This window comes from Budorcas taxicolor, chromosome 24 (genome assembly GCF_023091745.1).
Source record: "Budorcas taxicolor isolate Tak-1 chromosome 24, Takin1.1, whole genome shotgun sequence".
Lineage (NCBI taxonomy): Eukaryota > Metazoa > Chordata > Mammalia > Artiodactyla > Bovidae > Budorcas > Budorcas taxicolor.
Genome location: NC_068933.1, coordinates 36,648,619 through 36,671,198, shown reverse-complemented (window position 1 = coordinate 36,671,198; position 22,580 = coordinate 36,648,619). Strand labels below are relative to the sequence as shown.

The following is a 22,580-nucleotide window of genomic DNA, read 5'->3' as shown; positions in this document are numbered from 1 at the left end:
ACAGACTGAGCCACATGGATTAGATCTTTGCCAAGATCTCCAGCTCCAACGTTTTATGATGCTTTTATTCTAGGAGAAGGGTGACGTTACTGCCATTTCATTGTGTACTTAAAGGGGGTTCACCACTGTAATCAAGTCTCCTGCCTGGAGAATATTCAAAATAAGGGCCATCACAGCTGGCTGATGAAGCTCAGGGAGAACAGGAGACATTTACTTGGCTGAGCATCCATTCAATAGAGCAGAACACACGTGGAAAAGTGCTTCAGAACTGTCCTCTGGACAGAGTGATCCTAAAATAATTCTAGCTGAAATCTAACAAGTGTCTTTAAAAGCTTCTCATCAGATTTAGGGGAAAGAACAGGCCATCTTATGCTACTGGTTGAATGTAGATTGCGTCTCACCTCGGTTTGCTTTGACATGCCTGTGTCCCTCCAGGTGGGCTCGGTGGTGGCGGTGGGCTGGATCCGCTCGCGGAAGGCCGTGGACTGGCGCCTCTTCCGCAACATCTTCGTGGCCTGGTTCGTGACGGTGCCCGTGGCCGGGCTGTTCAGTGCTGCTATCATGGCTCTCCTCATACACGGGATCCTTCCGTTCGTGTGATCGCTCCTCGGCGGCCAGCAAACGAGGGATGGTCCGGGGCGTGTGCGTGGGTGGTGTGGGCTCACAAGCACACGCCGTGCCCACGCACGGGCTGTCCCCTGGCCAGCGCCTCCACGCCCCTCTCAGATGTTCCAGACCACACTGTCCACCTAGGCGTAGAGTCATCGTCCAGAGCTAACTACTGTACATAATACTGTGCGTTCAACTGGTATCGTGGTGACATAACATGGTGCGGTTACTTATATATTAAATATATATTGTATACATAGAATAATAGCTAGTATTATTTCAGACATGCTCGAGATGGGAGTGGAGCTACCTGCCTAGATTTCAATATTCAACAAATCTTTGTACATACCGATTTCGGCGGCAGATTTTAAGAACTTTTTAAAAGGAAAGTGTAGATTGGAAGACGGTGTTTTTTTCCCCGTTTAATATACTGTAATGTAAGTGAGACACAGGATGAAGGAGGCCTGTTTGGGAAGGTGTCCGTGTGCTGTTGACTCATACTGGAACAGGAGTTCACAAGTGCTTTCACTGAAGAATTTGTTCATATACTGTGTATTGATTATGTAATATATCATGAATTGCTTCTGTAAATACTTAAAACTGTAATTTTTTAATGGTGTGCTCCCCTTATACTTTTTTGATCAGAGAATTTTGGAAAGTACCAAAGAAGCAGCGGAATAGTTTGCCAGTATTATATTTTCATACTGTTTGTGCCCCCCCCCCCGGCCCCCACTTTCTCACTAATCCCAGCATTAACCCTGGGGGCGGCGAGACCACCACCTGGAGCAGGGTGTATGGTGCGATGCCAGCCCCCACCATGGGCACGTCCCCCTTCCGGCCCCCCACTGCGGCCCGTGCCAGATCCTGGCCCCTCGACAGTGTCAGCGTAGAGGAGGTACCGACGCGAGGACGCCTGAGCGAGCACTACACGTCAAGTCCAGGTTAAACTCCCGCCCCCTCCTCCCCTGCAGCCTGAAGAATGGGGCTCTGACCTCAGTCATGAGGCAAGTGCTCTGGCCTTCTAGAAATTCGGGAGTGGGGAGGGTTGGCCTGTTAGGCAATACACTGGACTTGAGGACTGCCTTGAGGAGGCGGAGCATCCTTCACGGAGCGGAGCATCCCTGGTTGCTCTGCTGTGGTCCCCACTGGAGTCCTCTTTTTTTTTTGATAGCGGGAGGAAGTACGACTAATGCAAGAGCCTGAAACTATGGAAATGCTGCTAAACTTTTATATTGACAAACACTTTCTCGGTACTTCATTGTGATTTTTCATTAATCAACCATATTAAATTTATAATTAAAAATGCCCCTCAAAAGTTTGCCTCTGAAGTCTTTTTCTACATACCTATGTTTTTTCTGAGTTTCCACAAAAATAAAAGCTATAATTCGTTTGCTTTTATTTTTCGAATACCTTTTTTTCCCCCTCTTATTTTACTACTGTTACCTGTTGGTGCCCAAAATACACAAGGGGAAAGAATGGCCCACAGCCCGGCCACGCATTCTCACACTCTGGGCCTTCAGTGCTGAGCCGTCTGCCAAGAGAGCTGGTCCCCGATGGGACCTCTGTCACACTCTGCTCGGTCTTCCCACTTCATACTTTTTTTTAAAAGGAACTTCTCTAAAACTGTTCTTTATGTTTGGTTACACTGGGTCTTTGTTGCTGCATGCAGGCTTTCTCTAGCTGCGGCGAGCAACTAGACTGAACCTGTGCCCCCGGCGTTGGCAAGCGGATTCCTAACCACCAGGGAAGCCCCCTGCTTCACTCTTACGTCAGCCAGACTCAGCAGCACTGGGGCTGCAGCTCGCCCGTCTAGGGCTGAGGACCTGGCCAGAGCCCACGTCCTGTCTCCCTTCTTGGCTCGAGCAGCCCAGAACACAACAAGGACACAGCTCCCTGGAGCCTCAGGACCTTCAGGAGGAAACTTCCAGCCTCTGCGGCAGAAGCCATGCTCTCTGTCTCCTTCTGGGGCCGGGAAGGTAGGGGAGGAGGGGGGCTGGCCAGGTGGAAACCGTTCTTCCTCTTCACAAAGAGACTTGCCTGCCCTGATTTTCAACTGGTACTTCAGGCCTTTCATGGCCCTGCTTTAGATAGAACTATAAAGAAAGTTCTGTTTCCTCCTAAACTTTATAAGAAAAATGGCAGCACAGCACGGTGTCAGCCAAGCTGAGTCCTGGCAGAAGGGCTGCTGTCTCAGTCTCACAGCCAGGGTGACAGAGGCCCCGATACGAAGCAAGACGAATGTCACAACCCCACGGGGCCCTGCAGGAGAGTCGTTTCAGATGGAGACACACAGGCTGCAAGGATGGAGAAAGGAACTCCCTACAAATGGAGACAGAAAGCTGGGAAAGCAATACTCCTATCAGTCAAAACAGAATTCAGAGACTAACAAAAAAGACAAGGACATTACATAATAATCAAGGGATTCATCCAAGATCAATTCAAAAAGATGTAACAACTGTGAGTATATACGCGCCCAACACAGGAGCAGCGCACTCCAGAGTGCAAAGATTAACGGACATAAAGGGAGGAACTAACATTAACATAGTATCAGGAAGGGACTCGGGCACCTAACTTACATCAATGGATGGACAGAAAATCAACCCAGAAACACTGGCTTTCGGGCCAGTCTCTGCATTGTTGTTTATATATATAATATTCTATCCCAAAGCAGCAGAATACACATTAGTTTCAAGTGCACAAGTAACAATCTCCAGGACAGATCACAGGCTAGGCCACAAATCAATTCACAGTAAAAATTTTACAAAAGTGAAATCCTGTCAATCCTCTTTTCCAGCCACTGCACTGAGACTAGCCAGTGACAAAACAGCATGCAGAGACAAGCCTTGCCTGCTGCCCCATCCCCCTGCCGCCCCCGAATTACCTAACTGGGATGACCTCTCGCCCCCATGAAGGCAGAGGAGGGACCCTCCCAAGGGGACGGGATGCTGACAGTCTTTGCTTTGAGTTAATCAGCCTCTTCCTCTAAAAATGCACACACTTCTCAGACCAGGGACCCTCTTGCATCCCTGACATCTTACTGTGCTGAAGTTTTGTCCACACACACTCTGCGGTGCAGAGACAGGGGCGTGGAGCTGAGGGGCTCCTGGGGAATGCAGCCTCCCAGCCCAGCCTCCCGTCTCTTCAGGGCAGAGCCTGCACGAAGCACAGGCTGCAGACCATCAACAGAGCCAGAGCAGGATGCGTTTGCTAGTCATTTCCCAAGGCCAGCAATCCAGAGGCTAAACCAAGCTGAACGTCAGTTCCAGACTGTGAGCTGGGAGGTTATTGAGGAAGAGAGGGAGGAAGTCAAAAGGAACAAGACAGACTGACCTCCAGGGCAGGAGGTCTGGACCCCACAGCTAGACTGGCGCCTTCTGCTGGCAGACAAGAGTGGCACCCAGTGGTGTCAAGTGTAGTTGCAATCATGTCCATCTTTCCAGAACCTTTTTAAATTGCAGCAGTGAAGTCACCTCACAGAGTGTTTATTATATCATAATTCAAAGAGTTGTCAGAAAGGTCAGGAGTTATCTGTGCCGCTTTGATGGCCAGAGGAGTACCTGCCAGAGGAGAACCTCAGTCTGGATGCAGAAAACCCAGACCAGGCCCACCATTTACTCAGGCCCACATTCACTGAATAAATGTCCACTATGTGCCCATCATGTGCCAAGTGCTGGCCTAGCCACAGGACACAAGGCGGCAGGCCTCTTGGAGCTCATCCTCAGGGGAGGTGGGTGAGCAAAACAACCAACACGAGGTGTGACTGGCCCCCCGTGGGAATGTGCCCAGGAGGCAGGAGCTGGGGTGGCAGGGGGGCTTTCACAGAAGAGGCAGAATGTTGCCAGAGACACCAAGAGCACCAGGATGGTGACAGCACTGCTTCCCTGGGGAGATGCTGTTTCAGAGCCCGCAGAGCAGCTGAAAAGCACATCTGACAGGCCGCTCACAGCAAAGGTCTGTAGGTGGTCAGCCACCCACCGGAGGCCAAACAAGCTGGTCAGAGAGTGAGGCTGCAGAGGCGAGACTGAGGATGGCGGCAGGGTCAAGAATCAATTGATGTTAAAAGGGAAGGTCAAATAATGGTGAGGCCACAGGAGTTGTAAGGCTAACAGGGGCCGGGGGTAGGGAAGGAGAGGAGGGGGACCTGGGGAGCAGAGGGGAAGTGCTGAGGGGCATTTTACGGGGGACAGCAGAGCTGGTGAGCATCTCAGCACCAGCGCACTGCGGAGGCTCCCTCTCCTGGGCAACTGCACTCCAGATGCCCGTAGTCACCGTGAGGGGCCAGCACAAGGCTTGGCACAGATGTTCAAACGTGCTCTCCTTTCTGCTACGACTGTTGTGACGGGGGTACTCAGATCACAGCCCAGCAGCTGTACAATCCAACGGAGCTGCGGAATAAAGGCTGAACTCCACATCCTTCTGTTCATGTCTGGGTTACCGTATCAACACAAAGACTGGCTCTTCGGCTCTACAAGAAGAAATCACTTAAAAAAAAAAAAAAAACGCGCAAGGAAGGGAAAAAACACTGACCTGCAGCAACCTTCCCACTTACCTCGGGCTATAAATACAACTACCCTCATCAGACAAGTTAATGAAGCGCATGAGGGAGCATCTCCTCGGCGGTTTTCTGCATCTCCTCGGACGCCAGCATTTCCATCCCCTGCCCTTACAACTGCCCGGCTGAAGAGACGCCCACAATGACAGCCTCTAACCCCAGGAACCACCAGGGCGGCCCAGCCAGCCCAGCTCAGTGTCCCATCCACACTCAGGTTGCACAGAGTTCTCCCTGAAAGACACAGGCATCCCCTACACAGAATGAATTCGTCGTTTACCCCCTCATCCCTTCTCCTTTTCTGTTATAATCTCCTGTGAGGGCGGTTCAACCCACAGAGACAATGAGAAAATAAAACTTTATCGTATGGCTGGTATCACAGATGATACTTGACATTAGAAGTGGGGGCTGGAATCTGGATTCTCGTAGAGAACCTGTGGTGGTGGCAGGGAAGTGCCCTGCAGCACCGACATTTTCCAAAAGCAGTCGTGTCCAGCTGTTCTTAAGATGACTGACTTGGGAGTGAGGAATCTGAACACGCCAACCGGAGAATTGTAAGTATCAGTGGACCCATGAAAACAGCCCCGTCTCACTGGCCATTAGGGAAATACTGTTGAGACATTTTTCCTCTAAAAAGTGGTAAAAAAAAATCTTTAAGTCTGTTAACATTCAGCGTTTTTGCGGATGCAGCGGAATAGGCACCCTGACCACCACTGGTAGAAACACAGGTTGGCACCGAATTTCTAAAGGGTGACTTTGCGCTACTGACCAAATGGGCACAGTACCTACGACTCAGCACCTAACTGCCAGACACTGACCCTGTGGACTGGCACTAATACAGCAGCCACAGTTGTGCACGCGGCTGTGCGATTTTATAAAAAACAGAATTAAAGACAGCCCTTCCGCTGACCTACTTCATGCTGCCGAATGGGGCCACGTGGACATACACCATCTTCGTAGTCACAGAAGGCTCCACTGGGCAGTGCGCCCTGGGGCCACTCACGGCGTGGACAGAGCCAAGTGGACAAAGGTACTCAGTGCAGCACCATCTGCACAGCAAACTGAGTACAGCAAAGAGGGGAGTAAATGAGCACCACAGATTCAGAAGCATAAAAACGAAAAATACAAGGCGCAGCTACAGATAGAAAAACTGCCTTGTTAACTTGAGCAGTGTGCTGCAAGGCAAGACACGCGTTTTCACATTTTATAGACACTGACGTCGTCACTAAAGACACTGGACAGCATCCACAAGGATGCATGTCACACCGTTAGTGACAGCGGGAGGGGCTGGAGGGCGGAATGGCAGGGTCCACCTTTACTTACAACTACACTGACTGAATCTGCTGCAGCGAGCAGAGTGTTAAAAACTTTTTTTTCCCCCTGGAATTCTACTTTTAGAAAGACAGTTTACCAGTAAGCCCTGAAGATATCAGTCTCCTCATTCCTCTTCTGAACCGCTATTTCCATCCTCTGGGCATCAGTTTTCTAGATCAAAAGCCTTGTCCCCAGGCCTCGCCCTGGCAACATTTCCCCGCTGCCCCCTCTCCACCCACTGACACTCTCGCTCCTCCCCAGGGACTTCACAGAACTACCAGGAGGACAGACTCTCTCACTGCAACCAGCAGCGAGGAGCCCAGCAGACGTGCCCCGGCCCAGCAGGACGAGGCTCGGCCTCACCCAGAGCAGCAGCAGCAGCAGCAGGAGGGAGGCCAACAGAAATGGCGGCGACAGGCAGGAGCACAGACCCGTTCAGACCAGAGCCCGCCTGTGAGAGCGCTCCTCACAGCAAACACGGCACCGGCACCGGCAAGTCCAGTCGGTTTATGTTCCAAATGTGATGGGTTTATTTTACTCTGATGCGAAACCAAAGATTCTACTACCGTACAGAGACCAATATATTACAAGGTCATGAACAGTGGTGTGGGACATGCAGGACGCGATGGACAACTGGAGGGGCGGGTCGTCTCCTCTGAACATGACCCTACACCGTCGCTGAGGAACACATTGAAAATAACACTGCAGAACTGAACTGAAATGTGGCACGAACGTGACAACTTCCGGGCATGCCTTCAAGCACCTCCCTTAGGGTGGACTCGGTACCTAAGCTTCAGTGTGGGGAGGAGTACAATTCTTTGGAAGAATAAAAAGTTCACACTTTTGAAATTTCACAGAAGAATTTTAAGGCCAAAACATAGTGGGTTCATTTCTCTTCACCTCCAGGGACAAAGCTGATGCTTTATTCAAAACCACATTAAGCTTCTAGTTCAAATCCCAGACCGACCTTGTGCCCTCCTGCATTGAAGTTCTTTCCATCAATTAGAGCTGACAGGGTCAGTTTCACTCCTGAGAAGAAGAAGATCACAATTACTTGTAACGAGCATCACAATCAGGTTCTGTGTTTCCTAGAAACCACGGGTGGAGTCAGCGGCATGGGTTCAGCTGGCAGAGAGATTACAGCTATTACTAACTTAACACTAGGGATCCATAACCACCTCATCTGTAAAGCAGATAGGACACACTCTACTTGGAGTTCAGACTTAAGAATAATGAGTGATCAACCAAACTCACAAGCCAGAGGAACCAAGTTATAATTAGAAATACACACACATATTTTTAAACAAAAGCAATGAATCTATTTTACTTTGAACAACCGAATGTTACACAATTGTCTGAATTTCCCTAAAGTGACTACAGCTTGTCTGTAATTTTCATTATTCCTCACTCACCTTCTCCAAGCCCACTGTTATTCATTCTATTACTCACCTGGTCGAAGGGTCTGAGTGTAACCCAGTCCAATCAGGCTGGCATTGTTTACTTTAGCCTAAGATAAAGAGATCAAACAGAAGCAGAAAATCAACTTCGTAATATGCAAGGCCAACACCACCACGTCATGAATCAGATTTCCAAAGCGGAAACACCTTCGGACCAATCCCCAGTTACTGAAACTGAAAGCTAAATTAATAAAAAGATAAATCTTTTAAGAAGTCAGTAGGACTAGTAGACACAGAGGGGACCTTGAGCATGCAGCGTAAAGGCCTCGAGCAGAATGTTAAAACACCATGTGGCCAAACATCCCTCCCTGTACACCGGATTCCTGAGATACCAGTTTTATGACCTCTGACAGGGCTAAGAGGATGAACTCTAGTGACAGAGCGATCTGGGATCAAACCCTGACACTGCCTCTGACTGAGCGACCCTGGGCAGCCACCTGACCGCTCTGAGTCTCAGCTCCTTTGTCTGTAAAATGGGGGAGGAGGGCAGTATTATTCACCAAACAAGAGCAGTTGTGAGGATTACATGAGATGATACATACAAAGTCTTAGCACAGGACCTGAAATTGAAGAGCCCAATTAGCACTGTAACCAGAATTACTAATGGCAATTGGGCTTCCCTAATAGCTCAGTTGGTAAAGAATCTGCCTGCAATGCAGAAGACCCCGGTTCGATTCCTGGGTTGGGAAGATCCCCTGGAGAAGGGATAGGCTACCCACTCCAGTATTCTTGGGCTTCCCTTGTGGCTCAGCTGGTAAAGACTCAGCCTGCGATGCGGGAGACCTGGGTTCGATCCCTGGGTTGGGAAGATCCCCTGGAGAAGGGAAAGGCTGCCCACTCCAGTTTCCTTGCCTGGAGAAGTCTATGGACTGTATAGTCCTTGGGGTCGCAAAGAATCAGACCCAACTGAGAGACTTTCACTAACGGCAACAGAAAAAGTGACTGAAACCCAGGAATCTATAGATAAGAAAATTTTGAGGCCAAGAGATAAAATGACTTGAGAAGGTCAGACAACAAATACAGGAGGAACCAGGATTGAAACCCATGTTTCCTGACTTTAGGGAGATGCTCCTCTCACTACACAGTGACCAGCTCAAAGTTAATCAAGAACATGCAAACCAGGACCACATCACAATGTCCACTTGGAACTCAGCACATCCTTACAGAGAGAGAAGTTCTGCAGTCCAGCTTGTACTTAGCAGCAATGCCGAAGCGAGTGTTGTTACTGCCGGCTGTCCACGCGAGGTTTATCGACGTTTCAATCTTCTCATTCACCTTCTGGTAGATCGAGCCTCCAAACTCGGTGCCATCATTCCTGTTTTCATGGCACAAGAAAATCTCCTTAAGTATCTAGTTTGTTACAATATGGAAACAAATTCCAAGACTATCTAAATCAGGGTCTTGTTTTATAACTACAGATTTCAGTAAACTTCTAGCATAAATGACTGTCAAATAAGTTATATAATTTATAACCACGTAATTAAAGCACAGTAACATCTGATTCATTTACGTGGCTCCCCCACGATATAAATTTCTTAAACAGCATTTGACTAGGCACAAAGGCAGACACCAAGAAAATATGATCTGTATGTCTCTCAGTTGTTCATAGTACTTAGAAACTTCAAAATAGAGTTCTATGAAGATTCTGTGAAAAAATATATACAGTAGTACAAGTCAATTCTGGATTTCATTCAAAACACAATCCTAGCATAAGAAAGTGCCTTCCATGCAATAGCTACCAGGCATGACCCAGGGTATTGTCTCACAGCATCTCAGAGGTCAGCCCCTGAGCTCTGATGACTTTCCTGATAATACTGTTTCACCAATTCAATGTCTCTGTCTACACCACTAGGGACTTTAGTCATTGTAAGTGGATTAGAGTGTCGAGTGGTCGGCAATCTGCAACACTTCAAAAACACAGAGCTAATCCTTCTCTTTCTGGAACACTGTTAGTGCCCAGTAGGCCAAGGCATGAAGTAACAATTTCAAGTTCAAATTTATGTAGCCAACAGGGTGCAGCCTACAGACTTGAACCCAGGACTGCTCTGGTGACCCTGCTACTTCTGAATACAACACAGATACCTGGGGTCACACCAGGGTACCTGAACACCTCCACAGAATTACACTGGTGCTGCTCCAGGACTCTCTGATCAATCGGGGTTATTCCTGATCCAAACAGACCTGCTTCCAGAAACTGCCAAGACGAGCAGGGAACCAGAGGAAGCAGCAATACCTCTCCAAAGGACCCCTCTTATCAAAGGGAATCCCTGCCCTCGCTCTCTCCATTCCGGGCTCAGAGACCTGCAGCGAGCACCTGCGCCAAGGGCACCACGCCCCGCGGTGCTCTGCTGACTTCGAGGACAGCAAAGGAAGGCAGGGCGTCCACCACAGCTTCATTACATGCAGGCACCACGCCCTGCCAATCTGCGCAACATGCTCACGGCCACCGTCCTTCTGGGCGGCTGCACCGGCACTAAAGGAGGAACTCTGAACCTGGGACACTCACACATGAGTGTGCAGCTGGAAGTCTGCGGCCTTGTAACCCAGGGCGAAATTATTCTGTGACAGTTTGGATTTGGCTGTGTCAAAACTCATCTGATAGCCAGCAAGCCAACCTTCAAAGGCCAACACAGCCCAGCCATAGATGGTTGGTCCTGAAAAATCTATATCAACATTACTGCCAAGACTGAAACAATCTCGTTTATATGAGGCCTTCAATTTCCCACTCTTCTTTCTGTAAAACAAACAAAAACAACATGAGCTTTTACTGCCGTCTAGGAATCTCGAGAGTAAGATCCCTTTTCTCCCCCAATGTAAATATTATTTTGGGAGAAGGCACAAACAGACTAACAATGTTTCAAACGACTTAGCTCTACAAATGTAATTTTGCTAGGATTTGAAATATATATACTGTTTTTTACCTATTCTCTACATTCAGATGATAAGGTATTTCATGATTAACTTCATAAAAGTATAAAAAGGTGCAAGGTATTTCAGTACCAAATTAATAACCTGAATGCATATGTACATAGACACACAAAAAACCAAATTTCTTTAAATGTTTCCAAATGGTACAAAAGGTAACACCCAACAAAATTTTACATTATTGACCTGTCACAGAGAGAAATGTACTTTATTTTTTGGTAAGCATGTTTATTTTCCTCAGGTCAGTGTTGTCTCCCTGGACAATGTGGGATAGAAGAGTACGCGTCTGAAGGACAATTTTGTGAAAACACAAAATTAGTCCTGAACAGTCCAGGGCGATTGCAGTCAGGCCTCTTCTGGGAGCCTCGCCCGGGACAACACAGGTGTGCGGCAGGAGGGGCGAGCCTGCCGCGGCTCAAGAGGACCGCACCCACCAAGCCGCTGCTCCTGTAGAGACAGGCAGGCAGGAAACAACAAAATCCTCACTTTTCAGATGAAAACACTGAGCCAGAGAAGCTGGGGGATTCACAAAGGCTAAGAAATCAAGTGAGCAGAACCGCTCTTTACATTGTGCTGCTGCCAGGAGACGACACACTTCTCTAAAGATGTTAACTTCCCAGCAAGACCTCACATCCAAGCATCCTCGGGAGAGCTTAAAAACATCTAGTCTCAGACCCTTCTCGCTCCTACATTTTCCCCACAATGTGCCTCTTTGAATTAGATTTACAAGTTCTTGTTCATCTGCCCAGATTTCAAATGAAAACTGGCCCCTGCCTCCGGCGGTCTTCCTCCCCGTCTCCTGCACACACCGGTCTCTGCTTGCCTCCCCTTCTGAGCTCCTCCCGCAGCCCCCTCCTCTAAACCTTTCCATCCCTTCAAGAAACAAGACCATTTCAGAAAACGGGGTTGGGATAATTACCCTGTGTTTGGTACAAATATGGTATCAAGAGTCAGTTTCAACCCTTCAGCCAACTGAAAAATAAAGATTTAAATTGAACAATTAGCATTTTTCAATTCTTTTCTTGACTTGAGAAACCAATTCTAAAGTTTTCTCTAACTTATTCGCTAATAAGGAAGTCATTAAAGAAAGACAAACATTAGATTATTTCATAAATTGCCTCTTCTTCCTTTTCCCTGCCCCCACCCCTCTCCCCTCACCCCAGGCTTCATCACGATTCTCACCAAAAAACGGGCTAACACATACAGGTCAGATCCAATTATAATGGCCAGTAATGTAAATTAAGAGTACGAAACAACACAATCCCAATGCGACAATCGTGATACTCTTTTGAAATTATTATGGTAACTGGACAGTTAACAAACCAACCTAAGTAACTTATTCAGCTATACAGATGCATTATCTATATATAATAATGGGCATACAGACATACCTCAAAAACTAGTGCCCTGAACGTAGCAGGCACTTGACAAGCATCGGCTGAAAGAGTTTCTTTGAAAACATTAAAGAATTTTTAGAAACATTTTTCTGTGGAGTCAGTTTTGCAATGATTACAAAAGCAAAATTAAATCACTGCAAAGAGCTTGGTCTGCTCAGGAGACGCCCAACTGTATAACAGTAAGTAGAACTGGTCAGAACAAAAGATGTCATAATTATGTACTGACCAACAAAATCTTACTTTATAGAAACATAAAACATACCAAAGAAGGCCACATGCAGAGAAAAAACATGGCAACCAGACCGTGTGCAAGACTTCGCTCAGATTCTATTTGGACAAAACATATTCTGTGCACAAACTGATGACAAAGTCTGTTCATCAGCTCATCCCCAGGATAAGTTCACCCTGCAAATAACTTCCAACACTCTCGTACCTTATTCTCCCAAGAGATTTCTGTCCCAAGAGTATTGTCTGTGTTCCACTTCTGGGTGAAGGTCAGTCCATAGTTACAGATCTTGTATTTGGTCTCTAGGTTGCCTGATGCTTTCCCTGTATCAGTGTAAGCATGACCAGAAGTAGAAAATTCCTGGTAAGAAAAAAGTAATTAAAATCAGCTCACCAAATAGAAAATATTCATTCCAGAAAACAGCATTCAATGCAGCAGAAACCAATGCAACTGACTTTCTATCACAACCCTACTCTGCAGCAGCTTACTTCCTGCTCTCCTCCCTCCCTTCTAATCTCTAGATATTTTAACCAGTTTTGCAAACTTCACATTACTCCACCTCTCTTGATGATATTTCTGTTCCATATACCCTCTTACTCAAACGGGAATCCCAAACTCTCTCTTTTAAAAGAAAAATATCTTTACTGAAAATCCCTTTCCTAAAAAGACAAAAACATCGAATCTTAAACATTTACTTCATGACATGAAAAAGACTTGGTTCTCTATCAGACCTTTTGAACTGTTAGTTAAAGTCTTTAAAAAATCCCCAAACACTGGAAGCTTTAGATTCCCTCCTTTTAATAGGGCCAGAACTTTACTGCATTAAAAACTTTTTAAAATTTTCATTGTGGTGAAATACACTTCACATAAATTAACCATTTTTATGTGTACAGTAAACTGGCATTAAGTACATTCACTCTGTTACAAAAAATGTGTTGCTCTTGCTCACAAAACTATCTGTAAGATTTTCAGATCTGTAAACAATTTCAATATTTGAAAGTATCTCGCCATTTTTCATAACAAAATGGAATGTTGTAAGTTATCCCTCTTCCTCCCTCTCCCCTGTCAAATAGTTACTATGAATGGCTCAAAATAAATCCTCCTCCCTAGTTAGGTGTCCCTCAGTCATATGACAGTAAGCAATTAGAAATACATCTCCTTCTAGGGGGAAGCACACAGTCAGCACCTGTCACTGACAGTCTAGGAACTGTCAAGGAAACCACATTTCTGATTGGCCCTGTTTTTAAAGATCATCTCGGAAATATTGCCAACAGTCATGAAACGCCAGCAACTCTGCCCCAGTTGTCTTACCACCTGCAATATGAATCCTTCCTCCACCAAACACCCTGCCCCCTAACCTGCATTCTATAGGCTGATGACACTACTGGGAAACTGTGATCTGTTTATCTATACGGCACAGCAAGTTTTCAAAGAGACTATCACACTGCACACTAAGGGCAAGGCCTTGGCAAAACATGACAAAACGCCAGCCATGTTTTAACGACTCACATCACTTTCTTTTAGTAGATCCAGCTACCGAGTGTTTTATTTTTCACATTTGCCTTTTATAAACTTGTAAGTAGAGCAAATATAAACCTTAATTTTGGTGCAAACAAGGTAGAAGCGTATTTAGTCTGTCTTTCTTTCTTATCATCACTATTTCTTCGTCTGAAGCTTTGTCAAAAATCTAAAATACCAGAGCTCCAAATCTCAAACACAAGGCCATAATTTTCCTAAGCTGAGTCTCAGGTTCACAATTACTCCAATTTTTGTGTAATTTCATAATTAGCTCAAACAATGCCAAACATTTATAACATGCACATAACATCTACAGTTCTGCTGTAATGCTGGTATGCAACAAAAACAGTCATGGAAATGGCGCTGTTATCAGTGGCACATCACAAAAAGACCGAGATACGATCTAGGCAACCCGGGGCAAGGGATGAAAGACAAAGCACACAAATATACTGCTTTTCTTACCATCTGAATGAATATTCACACACAACAGCAGCATGAAAGGGAGATAAAATTTTAGTTGTTGATTTTCTCAACACAAAACTACCTTGAGCAAATCTGAAATACTAATTAAAATGAGTGTGATTTTTCTGTTTTAATAGACTACATAATAAAATCCCATCTTACGAGGGTAGTTGCATAAATATTTACTACTAGAAAACCCAGGGAAAGAATAGTGACAAACCAGGATTACACGAAGTATGAGACAAAGCACCATAAATACTCCACATGCTTCTTGCCCTTCTAAAGAAATCATTATATCCAGAAATAAAATTTGCATTGGTTTGAATAGGAAAATACCAAAGAAAAAAAGATGCAGCCAATATGGATAAATCAGAGAATAAGGTGAATGTAAATTTGATCTATTTGCTGAAACTTATAAAAGCTCTGGTTAGTGATGCTCTGATAATATGGTGATATATCCTTTATTTCCTAACTTCCAGGAAAAAAGACTTTATGAACATTAATAAAAGTTGACTAACCTTCTGCATGTATTTCTACATTTGTTTCAACTAATCGTGATGGGACAGAGACTAAAATTAGTTTGTTTTTGTAAAAGGGCAACAAAATTTGTATGAACCCAATAAAAAGGAAGCAAAGATTTTAGTGTCCACAAACATATTCACAAAAGTATAAAAATACAGCATAAAAAATATATACACACACATATGTATACACATGTATTCTATATTTTCTGAGACTAAGACTCAGAATACTTTTATAATGACAAACAAAGATCTCCCCCCAAATTCAACCTGATTGTCCTTGGGCTCAAGTGGCTGAGTGGCTCTCTGAAATCTGAGAGGAGGACAAAGCTGTAGGGAAGACAGCGTAGCACCAAAGGTATGCTGTTTCAAGTAACTTGACTAAACAATGATTTTCAAACAGGGTCCTTTAATTATGCTACATCTATTAGCAGTGTATTAAGTACTTACCACTCCACTGCATGACTTGGTTCTCAGATCTATTTTGACCATGCCAAATCCTAGAGACACACACACACACACACACAAAATAAGTGATGTACAAAATGTGACATGCACTCCAGACTTTGCAATTTAGAAATTATGAAAATAGCCCCTAGTACACTTCATATGGAAAATATTCATTCCTGTTAGGTGAGATTGCCATAAGAAACTGAATTCTAACAAAATTCTAACAAAAACTGAATTGTAACCAAAAATTACAACAAAACGGTAACAAAAATTAAGCGTGATTTTTAAAGCCAAAATAATACAGACATATTTTACAAATATAAGTTAAAAAAACCTATGGATGAAAGAAAAATGCACTATTTTAAGAACCAAAATTATTAGAAATTATACATATATACAAACTTAAAATACATAATTAATATCACTAGTTAATAAAAAAAATCAAATGTGTATAGCACAAAAACTTTAAAATTTCAAGACTAAATTTTTAAAACCAAAACTAAATGTCTACTTGGTTTTAAATACTGTATGTTCCTCCAAAGAAGTCAAAAGCTGGGTTTTCACGCTCATGAAAACACTGCCATTATTTGGAGGAGGAAAAACACTCCCTGCTTTAACTGTCCCCAGAGCTAACCAAAGGAGGCACATATATTACAGATTTACACTATTTTACCCCACAGATAATATTAAATATGCAAGTATGTGTTTATGTACACAATGGCTTTTAACGCTTGTGGCACTCCAGCTCTATAAAAAGAAGTCTAGTAACCTGCTAATAGTTATCCCCTTAAATCTTGTGAAATAGATTAATGTTGACTTAACCTCATTTTACTGAGCATGGTATCTCCCATATCTTAGGCATTCAGTATGAATGCTTACCCCATAGTGGCAATTTACAATAGCAGACTTACCATATCCTTTGTTGAAGACATCTTTGGCAGCCTTTCCTAGGTCACAGTAAGTCGGTGTGTTACACATATCTTATAAAGAAAAATAAGGACAAGGGAATAAATAATATTTAGTACTTATTCACTGTTCAAGTGTTTAGTTCTGTAAGAAGTATACAATGTTTCCTGCTTTGCATCATTAATGCTTAACCCGTAAGGCAAGCAAAGTTCAGAGAAAGCACACTGCTCCTTTAAAAAGAGCTTTCCAGAAACCTGAAGAATGAAAGGATGTTTCTCATGAGATTCATGGAGGTCATCTTTCTGATTGCATTTCAAAGAAGAGAAATTTCTTGAAGGCTGAAGCAGATGTTCTGTTAAACTGGACTTTCACTTTTTAAAAGAATGCAAAAATGTACATTAGTAAAACATGTCTTGAGCAGTTGTAAAGCCAGAGAGCTGTATAAGATGACAAAGTAAATTTTCTGAGGATCTGTAAAGCAGATGGACTTTAACATCTTCAGGGTTAACATTTTTGCCACTCTGAAATTCAGTTCTTAAGAATTACCACACTAACTGAAGTGTATTCATCCAGAATACACCCTCTCTCAAAACTCTTCTTAAAATACAGTGCTATAATCTAACCTATTAACCAGAGAGAGGATAGATCCTACCTGCAGTAGTCTGCTTACCAAAAATCAGTATACACTCTAAAAGTTACAGTCTTCAAAAACGCTAGGTGCTTCACTTCATCTTGCCTGAGGATTCACCCAGCTTCTCTACTGCCAACGTGACCCTCACTTCAAAATTCTGAGGCCAATCAACACTGCTGAATATACCATTCCTTTGCCCTTTCTGCACAACAGGAAATCTCTTCCAGCAGCATCCTCAAAAGTCACGCTGGAGCACCTCAAGCAACCCCATTAGCCCCACTGTGCATGCTAAGTTGCCAGGCTCCTCTGTGGGATTCTCTAGGTAAGAATACTGGAGTGGGTTGCCATTTCCTCCTCCAGGGGATCTTCCCCACCCAGGGACTGACCCGGCCTCTCCTGCGTTTCCTGTCTTGCCAGGTGGATTCTTTACCAATGAGCCACCTGGGAAGCCCCTGTTAACCCTATTACTACCCCCAGTAAAATCCAGAGCAGCAGCGAGCCCTTGCAATTCCGATGCCTCAACCACCTACACGTTCAAACCTATTTATTTCTATTTAGCGGAGCTCTTAGCCTGGCCTCCTGCTAGGAAGTTTCTGCCTATTCCACCACACCTGAACACAACACACACTTTATGGTGCACTGCTTCACTGTGAATTCATTTAAAATGTGTTCCTTAACCTAAACCTGTCCAATACAACAGACATTAGGATATGTTAAGAGAATAGAGTTTAAGAATATATGTAAAGTGGAAAGACTAAAGATGAAGAAGATAAATGTACTGAGTCATACCATAATAAAACTTTGTTCTAGGCCACAAGGTGTCCAAGCTCCTTTCCAGAGCAATTAGTTTACAACACAAGTCCTTTGTGTCCCAACCATCAAATTGAGACCTTTTACACACTGCCAACTGCAATCTGATATTACTCTTTACGATCACAAACGACGGTGGTACCTGTTGAAATTCTGCCTGAAGCCCATAACTTGGGAGGTGAAGTATAAAAACCAGGCACTACGTACTCAAATATTAAAAACGTTAAAGCTTTACTGTTTGCTCTTTTTTTAAAATTTAAAAAAAAAAAAAAAGGAAAGATACACTTAAGTGTTTGGAAACCTCCATCTAGGGAGCCATTACAGTCTTCTAGCATTTTGCTTCTTTTTTAAAAGCACTTGCTAGACACTCTGCAAAAGTCGCGTTGGGGGAGTGGGGGGTGGGGGGCGTCATCTGACCTCAACTGTGCCCAGTTCAAGCTTTCTTTTCCAGGCCCACGATCCCGATGGGAAATGCACTGCTGGTATGAGCAAGCAAAAACTCGAGAAGCCCCAGACACGTCACGTTCCAACACACTGCCGCGGCTCTGCCGATGCACTCTTCCGTGGACGTGCACGGCGCCCCCGGGCTGCGGGAGCCGCAGGCGGGGGCGGGGAGCGAGGGGAGGTGCCGGGGTCGGGGGTGGGGGAGCGGCGGCTACAACAGCATCACCGTGGGGACAGCCAGCTCGCCTCGCCCCCCTCAGCTGGACGTCCAGCACCCTCCCCTGAAGGGCAGGGAGTAGAGGGGCCCCCTGATGCTGGATGCCGAGGCCGGAGAGGAAGCCGGGGCTCGGGGGTTCCCGGACCCGCCTTCCCTCGAAGCCAGCCTCCCGGGGACCGGCCGGGCCGAGGCGCAGGTGGCGGCGCGGCCCGCCCGTCCCCGGAGGGGCCGGTTCCCGCTGCCCCCGCCCGCGGGCCCGCGCCCGGTTCGGCGGCCTTGCCTCCGTTAGCCGCCTCCCGCGGGTCCCTGCCGGCCGGCCGCCCGCCCGGCCGGCCCCCGCCCGGCCGCCAGCCCGCGGCCCCGGCTCGCCTCACCTCCGACCGGAGGGCCCTGTCCGCTCCGCTAGGAGGGGCCTGTCCGCTCCGCCAGGGCACCGCTGAAGGTCTTCTTCGGACCAACGCCGTCCGCGCCTGCGCGGCCCCACGCCCGCGGCGCCTGCGCGCCCCGAGCCCCGAACCCCGCGCCGCGGCTGCGCCGGAGAGTCGCGCCGGGGGCGCGCGCCGCGAGCCCGAGGCGGCCCAACACCTCCAACTGTCCGAGTGCGCGCGCGCGCCGCGTAGGGCGGCGCGCGGGGGCAGACGGGGTGGATGTGAGCGCGCAGGCGCAGGGCCCGCGCCTTTATCCCCTGAGGGGCCCGCTCTCGCGAGAAGGCGCGGAGCCCACTGGCGACCCTTGCCCGCGGAGAGGTCGCCCCCTGCCGCGTCTTTCTCCAGCGGACGCTTGAGAGACCTGTGAGGGGATTCCGTCTCAGAGTGACTGAAATTCAAGAATGTGGCCCTTAGGTCACCTCATCTTAACGATGAGAAACATAGGTCCCCAAGGGGTAAGTGGCATGACTTAAAGATGTAATCCAGAGGGAGAGAGGAGGTGAATGAGGGACAGCTCTCCTTTAGAGAAGAATTCCGACTCATAAACGTATGAGAAATTACAGAAACAAAATCCCCGCTTTGGAGCCACCAAGAACTGGGTCACGCAGAATTCATCAATAGATGCTGGACGGTTGAGGATATTCGTCCAGTTCCAAAGTATTATCCCACAGATGACTTAGTGAAGAGAAAAGGGTAACCTTCACATCAAACGCATCACCTAGACCGAGTGATGGAACTGTGCAGCGCCAGGGATGGTACAGACTGACGTCTTGTGTGAGAATGACTCGCCGAAGAAGTGCTTTCTCTCCGTTCCGGAGGAAACAGACAAATCCAGTTGAGGGACAGTTCTGCAAAACAACCACCTGGTCTCTCCTAAAAACGCGAACTTCATGAACTGTTAAGACTAGTCAAGTGTTCTAGATTAAAGGAGACAAAAGAAAGATATGACCCTGAGAATCAAGTAATCCTAAATTGCACCCTGGATCAAAAAACAAAAAGCAGCTATTGAGGGTCATTATTGGAACAATTGAGAAAATTTGAATGTCGACTGTGTTAGTATTGCAACAATGTTAAATTTCCTGAGGGTAATGATTATATCTTGATTATATAGAAATGGGGACTTTGCTGGTGGCTCAGCATTAAAGAATCCTTGTGCAATACAGAAGATACAGAGATGCGGGTTCAATCCCTGGGTCAGGAAGATCCCCTGGAGGAGGGCACCGGCAACCCACTTGCTTGGAGAACCCCATCGACAGAGGATCCTGATGGGCTGTAGTCCATGGGGTTGCAAAGAGTCGGATGCGACAGAACTTGCATGCTAACACGCATGTATGGATAAATGGCCTGTTTTTTAGGAGATTAAGTTATTCATCAGTGACATAGCGGGTATCTGCAACAAACTCTCAAATGGTCAGGAAATAAACATTCAAAATGTGAACAATTGGTGTATCTAGGTGGAGGATCTATGGATCTTCATTGCATTATTCTTGAATCTTTCTTGTAAGTCTAAAATTATTTTTCAAGATAAAAAGAAGAAAAGAAAACCCCACAAAGTCTTTGATACTCAGAACATAATACCAGGTTGCTTCTTGAAACCAGAGCCAAAGATGATTTGCCTGCTGTGTTTAAGCATTTCAGGCTAAGAGAAGATAAGGAAGACGCTTGCTCCCAAAGGCCTCATAATGTGAGACTTGGAAAATGAGGCAAAAAATGATCAATGTCATTGGCAAAGCAATATAAGTTTAGTGGGCTAAATAAAATGAGTTTTGGAGTCAAAAGATGCTGGGTTGGCACCTCAGACCTGCCAACCCTGTGGTTGTTGGCAAACAACTCTACGTCTCTCTTTCGACATCTGTGAGACAACCAAATAAGGTCTACTTCAGAGGACTGTGCTGCTGCTGCTGCTAAGTCGCTTCAGTTGTGTCCGACTCTGCGACCCCATAGACAGCAGCCAACCAGGCTCCCCCATCTCTGGGATTGTAGTCGATAGTAAAGACAGTGATGTTTCCAGAGTACACAGTGATCCACCTGGCACATGGAAAATGTTCATTAGTTAATAACACATGAAAATTCATATGCTATAGGCGATTAAAAGCCATGCAAGCCAACTTAGATTTATTCACATCCAGACGAATATTAAAATTACAACTCCAACCTGCACTTTGGCACAGACCTGGCCTTTGTCAGGCCCAGCAGGTCATTAAAGTCTATAAAAACCACTTCCAACAGGAAGTTGGCAACATTCCTTCCTTGGGCTTCTTCATCCAAAATCTTTCCTTCTGAAGGGACCTGATAATACCAGTCCCAGTTCACACACAGAGGACCTCCCCTCTCTCCCAACATGCAGGAAGGCGGTAAAAGAAATTGTTCTGGACAACAGCAGCTGCAGAGGGAATCATTCCTTTGTTTCCCATCGCTCTGACCCTGCTGGCTTAGCAGGATCCACAGTTACTCTCAACATTCACATCAAGCCTCTGGCCTCGGCCACCTTCAAACTACAGCTAGTTCTCACACCCTGCCCACTCACACTGGGTTCTGAATCTTGGGAGGCATAGAAAGGACTTTCTCAGTCCAAATCCTAATCACCTGGCATCCTTTTTTCTATAAAATGTCTAGAACCAGAATTTTAGGGCAGGGAAGGTACTTTAGATTCCTTCTTTTGTGGGACATTTGCTAAGTGCTTACTGCGTACAGGGCACCATGCTCAGAACTGACGAATGAGCACAAACCCGGAAGCGTCTATTCTGTGTGTGTCCAGAGGCCCTGGTGAGCAGGTTTCCAACACAGGTCACCTGCTCTAGTCAAGATAACCTGGTCTGTCTGCCTTTGTTACCTTTGTGAGAGAAAATCTCAAAGGGTTAGTATAGTTTTACTCCCAAAAATGAAAAAAAAAAAAGAGAAAGAACAAAAAACGGAGAAAGGAAACCCTACAATGAAGATTTGGTATCTCTATTGCCCTAAGTGTAAGGAAAACTAAGATTCTGAAGCCAGCAACGTTATTTAATTCTGTTTCTTTAAAGAAAAGGGGCCCACTTGTTTGTTTTCAGTTCAGTCACTCAGTCGTGTCCAACTCTTTGTGACCCCATGGAATGCAGCATGCCAGCCTTCCCTGTCCATCACCAATGCCCGGAGCTTGCTCAAACTCATGTCCATTGCATCAGTGATGCCATCCAACCATCTCATCCTCTGTCATCCCCTTCTCCTCCCACCTTCAATCTTTCTCAGCATCAAGAAAGCATTGGTCTTTTCCAATGAGTCAGTTCTTCGCATCAGGTGGCCAAGGTATTAGAGTTTCGGCTTCAGCATCGGTGCTTCCAATGAATATTCAGGACTGATTTCCTTTAGGATGGACTGGTTGGATCTTCTTGCAGTCCAGGCGACTTATCAAGAGTCTTCTCCAACACCACAGTTCAGAAACTTTCAAGGACTCCAGAATTGTGATGAAGGGTGAGGACCCCTTGGCATCTTTGAAGAGGAGATACTAGCCCTGTCCGTGAGCCTCCTCTAGGGGGCAGCAGATCTCGGGGCCCCGGAGGTGAAAGCCCTTTACTGTGCCAGGGATGGGTCAGGTTAAGGAGGGGAATGGCTTCCAAGGCACAGGGACAGAGAGGCAAGACTGTGTTGTTATATGTTTAGGGTGTATGTGGTACCCTTAATCTCCAGGTCTGACAACTTGCCTCAAGGCAATAGACTTGTGCAGAGGTTCATCTTGAGTA

General features: G+C 46.0%; 3 protein-coding genes across 4 annotated transcripts in view; 2 read left to right on the top strand and 1 right to left on the bottom strand.

Moving 5' to 3' along the window:
- Window positions 1-1,924, top strand: part of SLC20A2 (solute carrier family 20 member 2) — a 110,443-nt gene extending 108,519 nt beyond the window's left edge. For both annotated transcript variants that reach the window (XM_052661409.1, XM_052661408.1), the window contains exon 11: window positions 436-1,924. In XM_052661409.1, the coding sequence (XP_052517369.1) occupies window positions 436-600 (165 nt within the window). In that variant the 3' untranslated portion in view covers window positions 601-1,924. The remainder of the gene's footprint in view (window positions 1-435) is intronic.
- Window positions 1,925-6,978: 5,054 nt separating this feature from the next.
- VDAC3 (voltage dependent anion channel 3) lies at window positions 6,979-18,953 on the bottom strand. Its single transcript, XM_052661274.1, has 9 exons — window positions 18,811-18,953; window positions 16,340-16,408; window positions 15,429-15,478; window positions 12,685-12,837; window positions 11,774-11,826; window positions 10,436-10,663; window positions 9,094-9,244; window positions 7,922-7,979; window positions 6,979-7,501 (listed from the first exon to the last, which is right to left on the bottom strand). The coding sequence occupies exons 2-9, from the start codon at window positions 16,404-16,406 to the stop codon at window positions 7,410-7,412; spliced, it is 852 nt and encodes a 283-aa protein (XP_052517234.1). The 5' UTR covers window positions 16,407-16,408; window positions 18,811-18,953; the 3' UTR covers window positions 6,979-7,409.
- On the top strand, window positions 18,260-19,231 carry LOC128068270 (skin secretory protein xP2). The gene has a single exon (XM_052661394.1). The coding sequence runs from the start codon at window positions 18,260-18,262 to the stop codon at window positions 19,229-19,231; it is 972 nt and encodes a 323-aa protein (XP_052517354.1).
- The last annotated feature ends 3,349 nt before the right edge of the window (window positions 19,232-22,580 follow it).

Excerpts from the sequence above, each read along its gene's own strand:
- LOC128068270 (XM_052661394.1), top strand. The coding sequence starts at position 18,260 with ATGAGCAAGCAAAAACTCGAGAAGCCCCAGACACGTCACGTTCCAACA.
- VDAC3 (XM_052661274.1), bottom strand. The coding sequence starts at position 16,406 with ATGTGTAACACACCGACTTACTGTGACCTAGGAAAGGCTGCCAAAGAT. Across the intron at positions 7,980-9,093 it reads ACTGCAGAACTTCTCTCTCT|GCTAAAGTAAACAATGCCAG; the intron begins GTAAGGATGTGC and ends TCTTTATCTTAG. Across the intron at positions 7,502-7,921 it reads CACTCAGACCCTTCGACCAG|GAGTGAAACTGACCCTGTCA; the intron begins GTGAGTAATAGA and ends TCTTCTTCTCAG.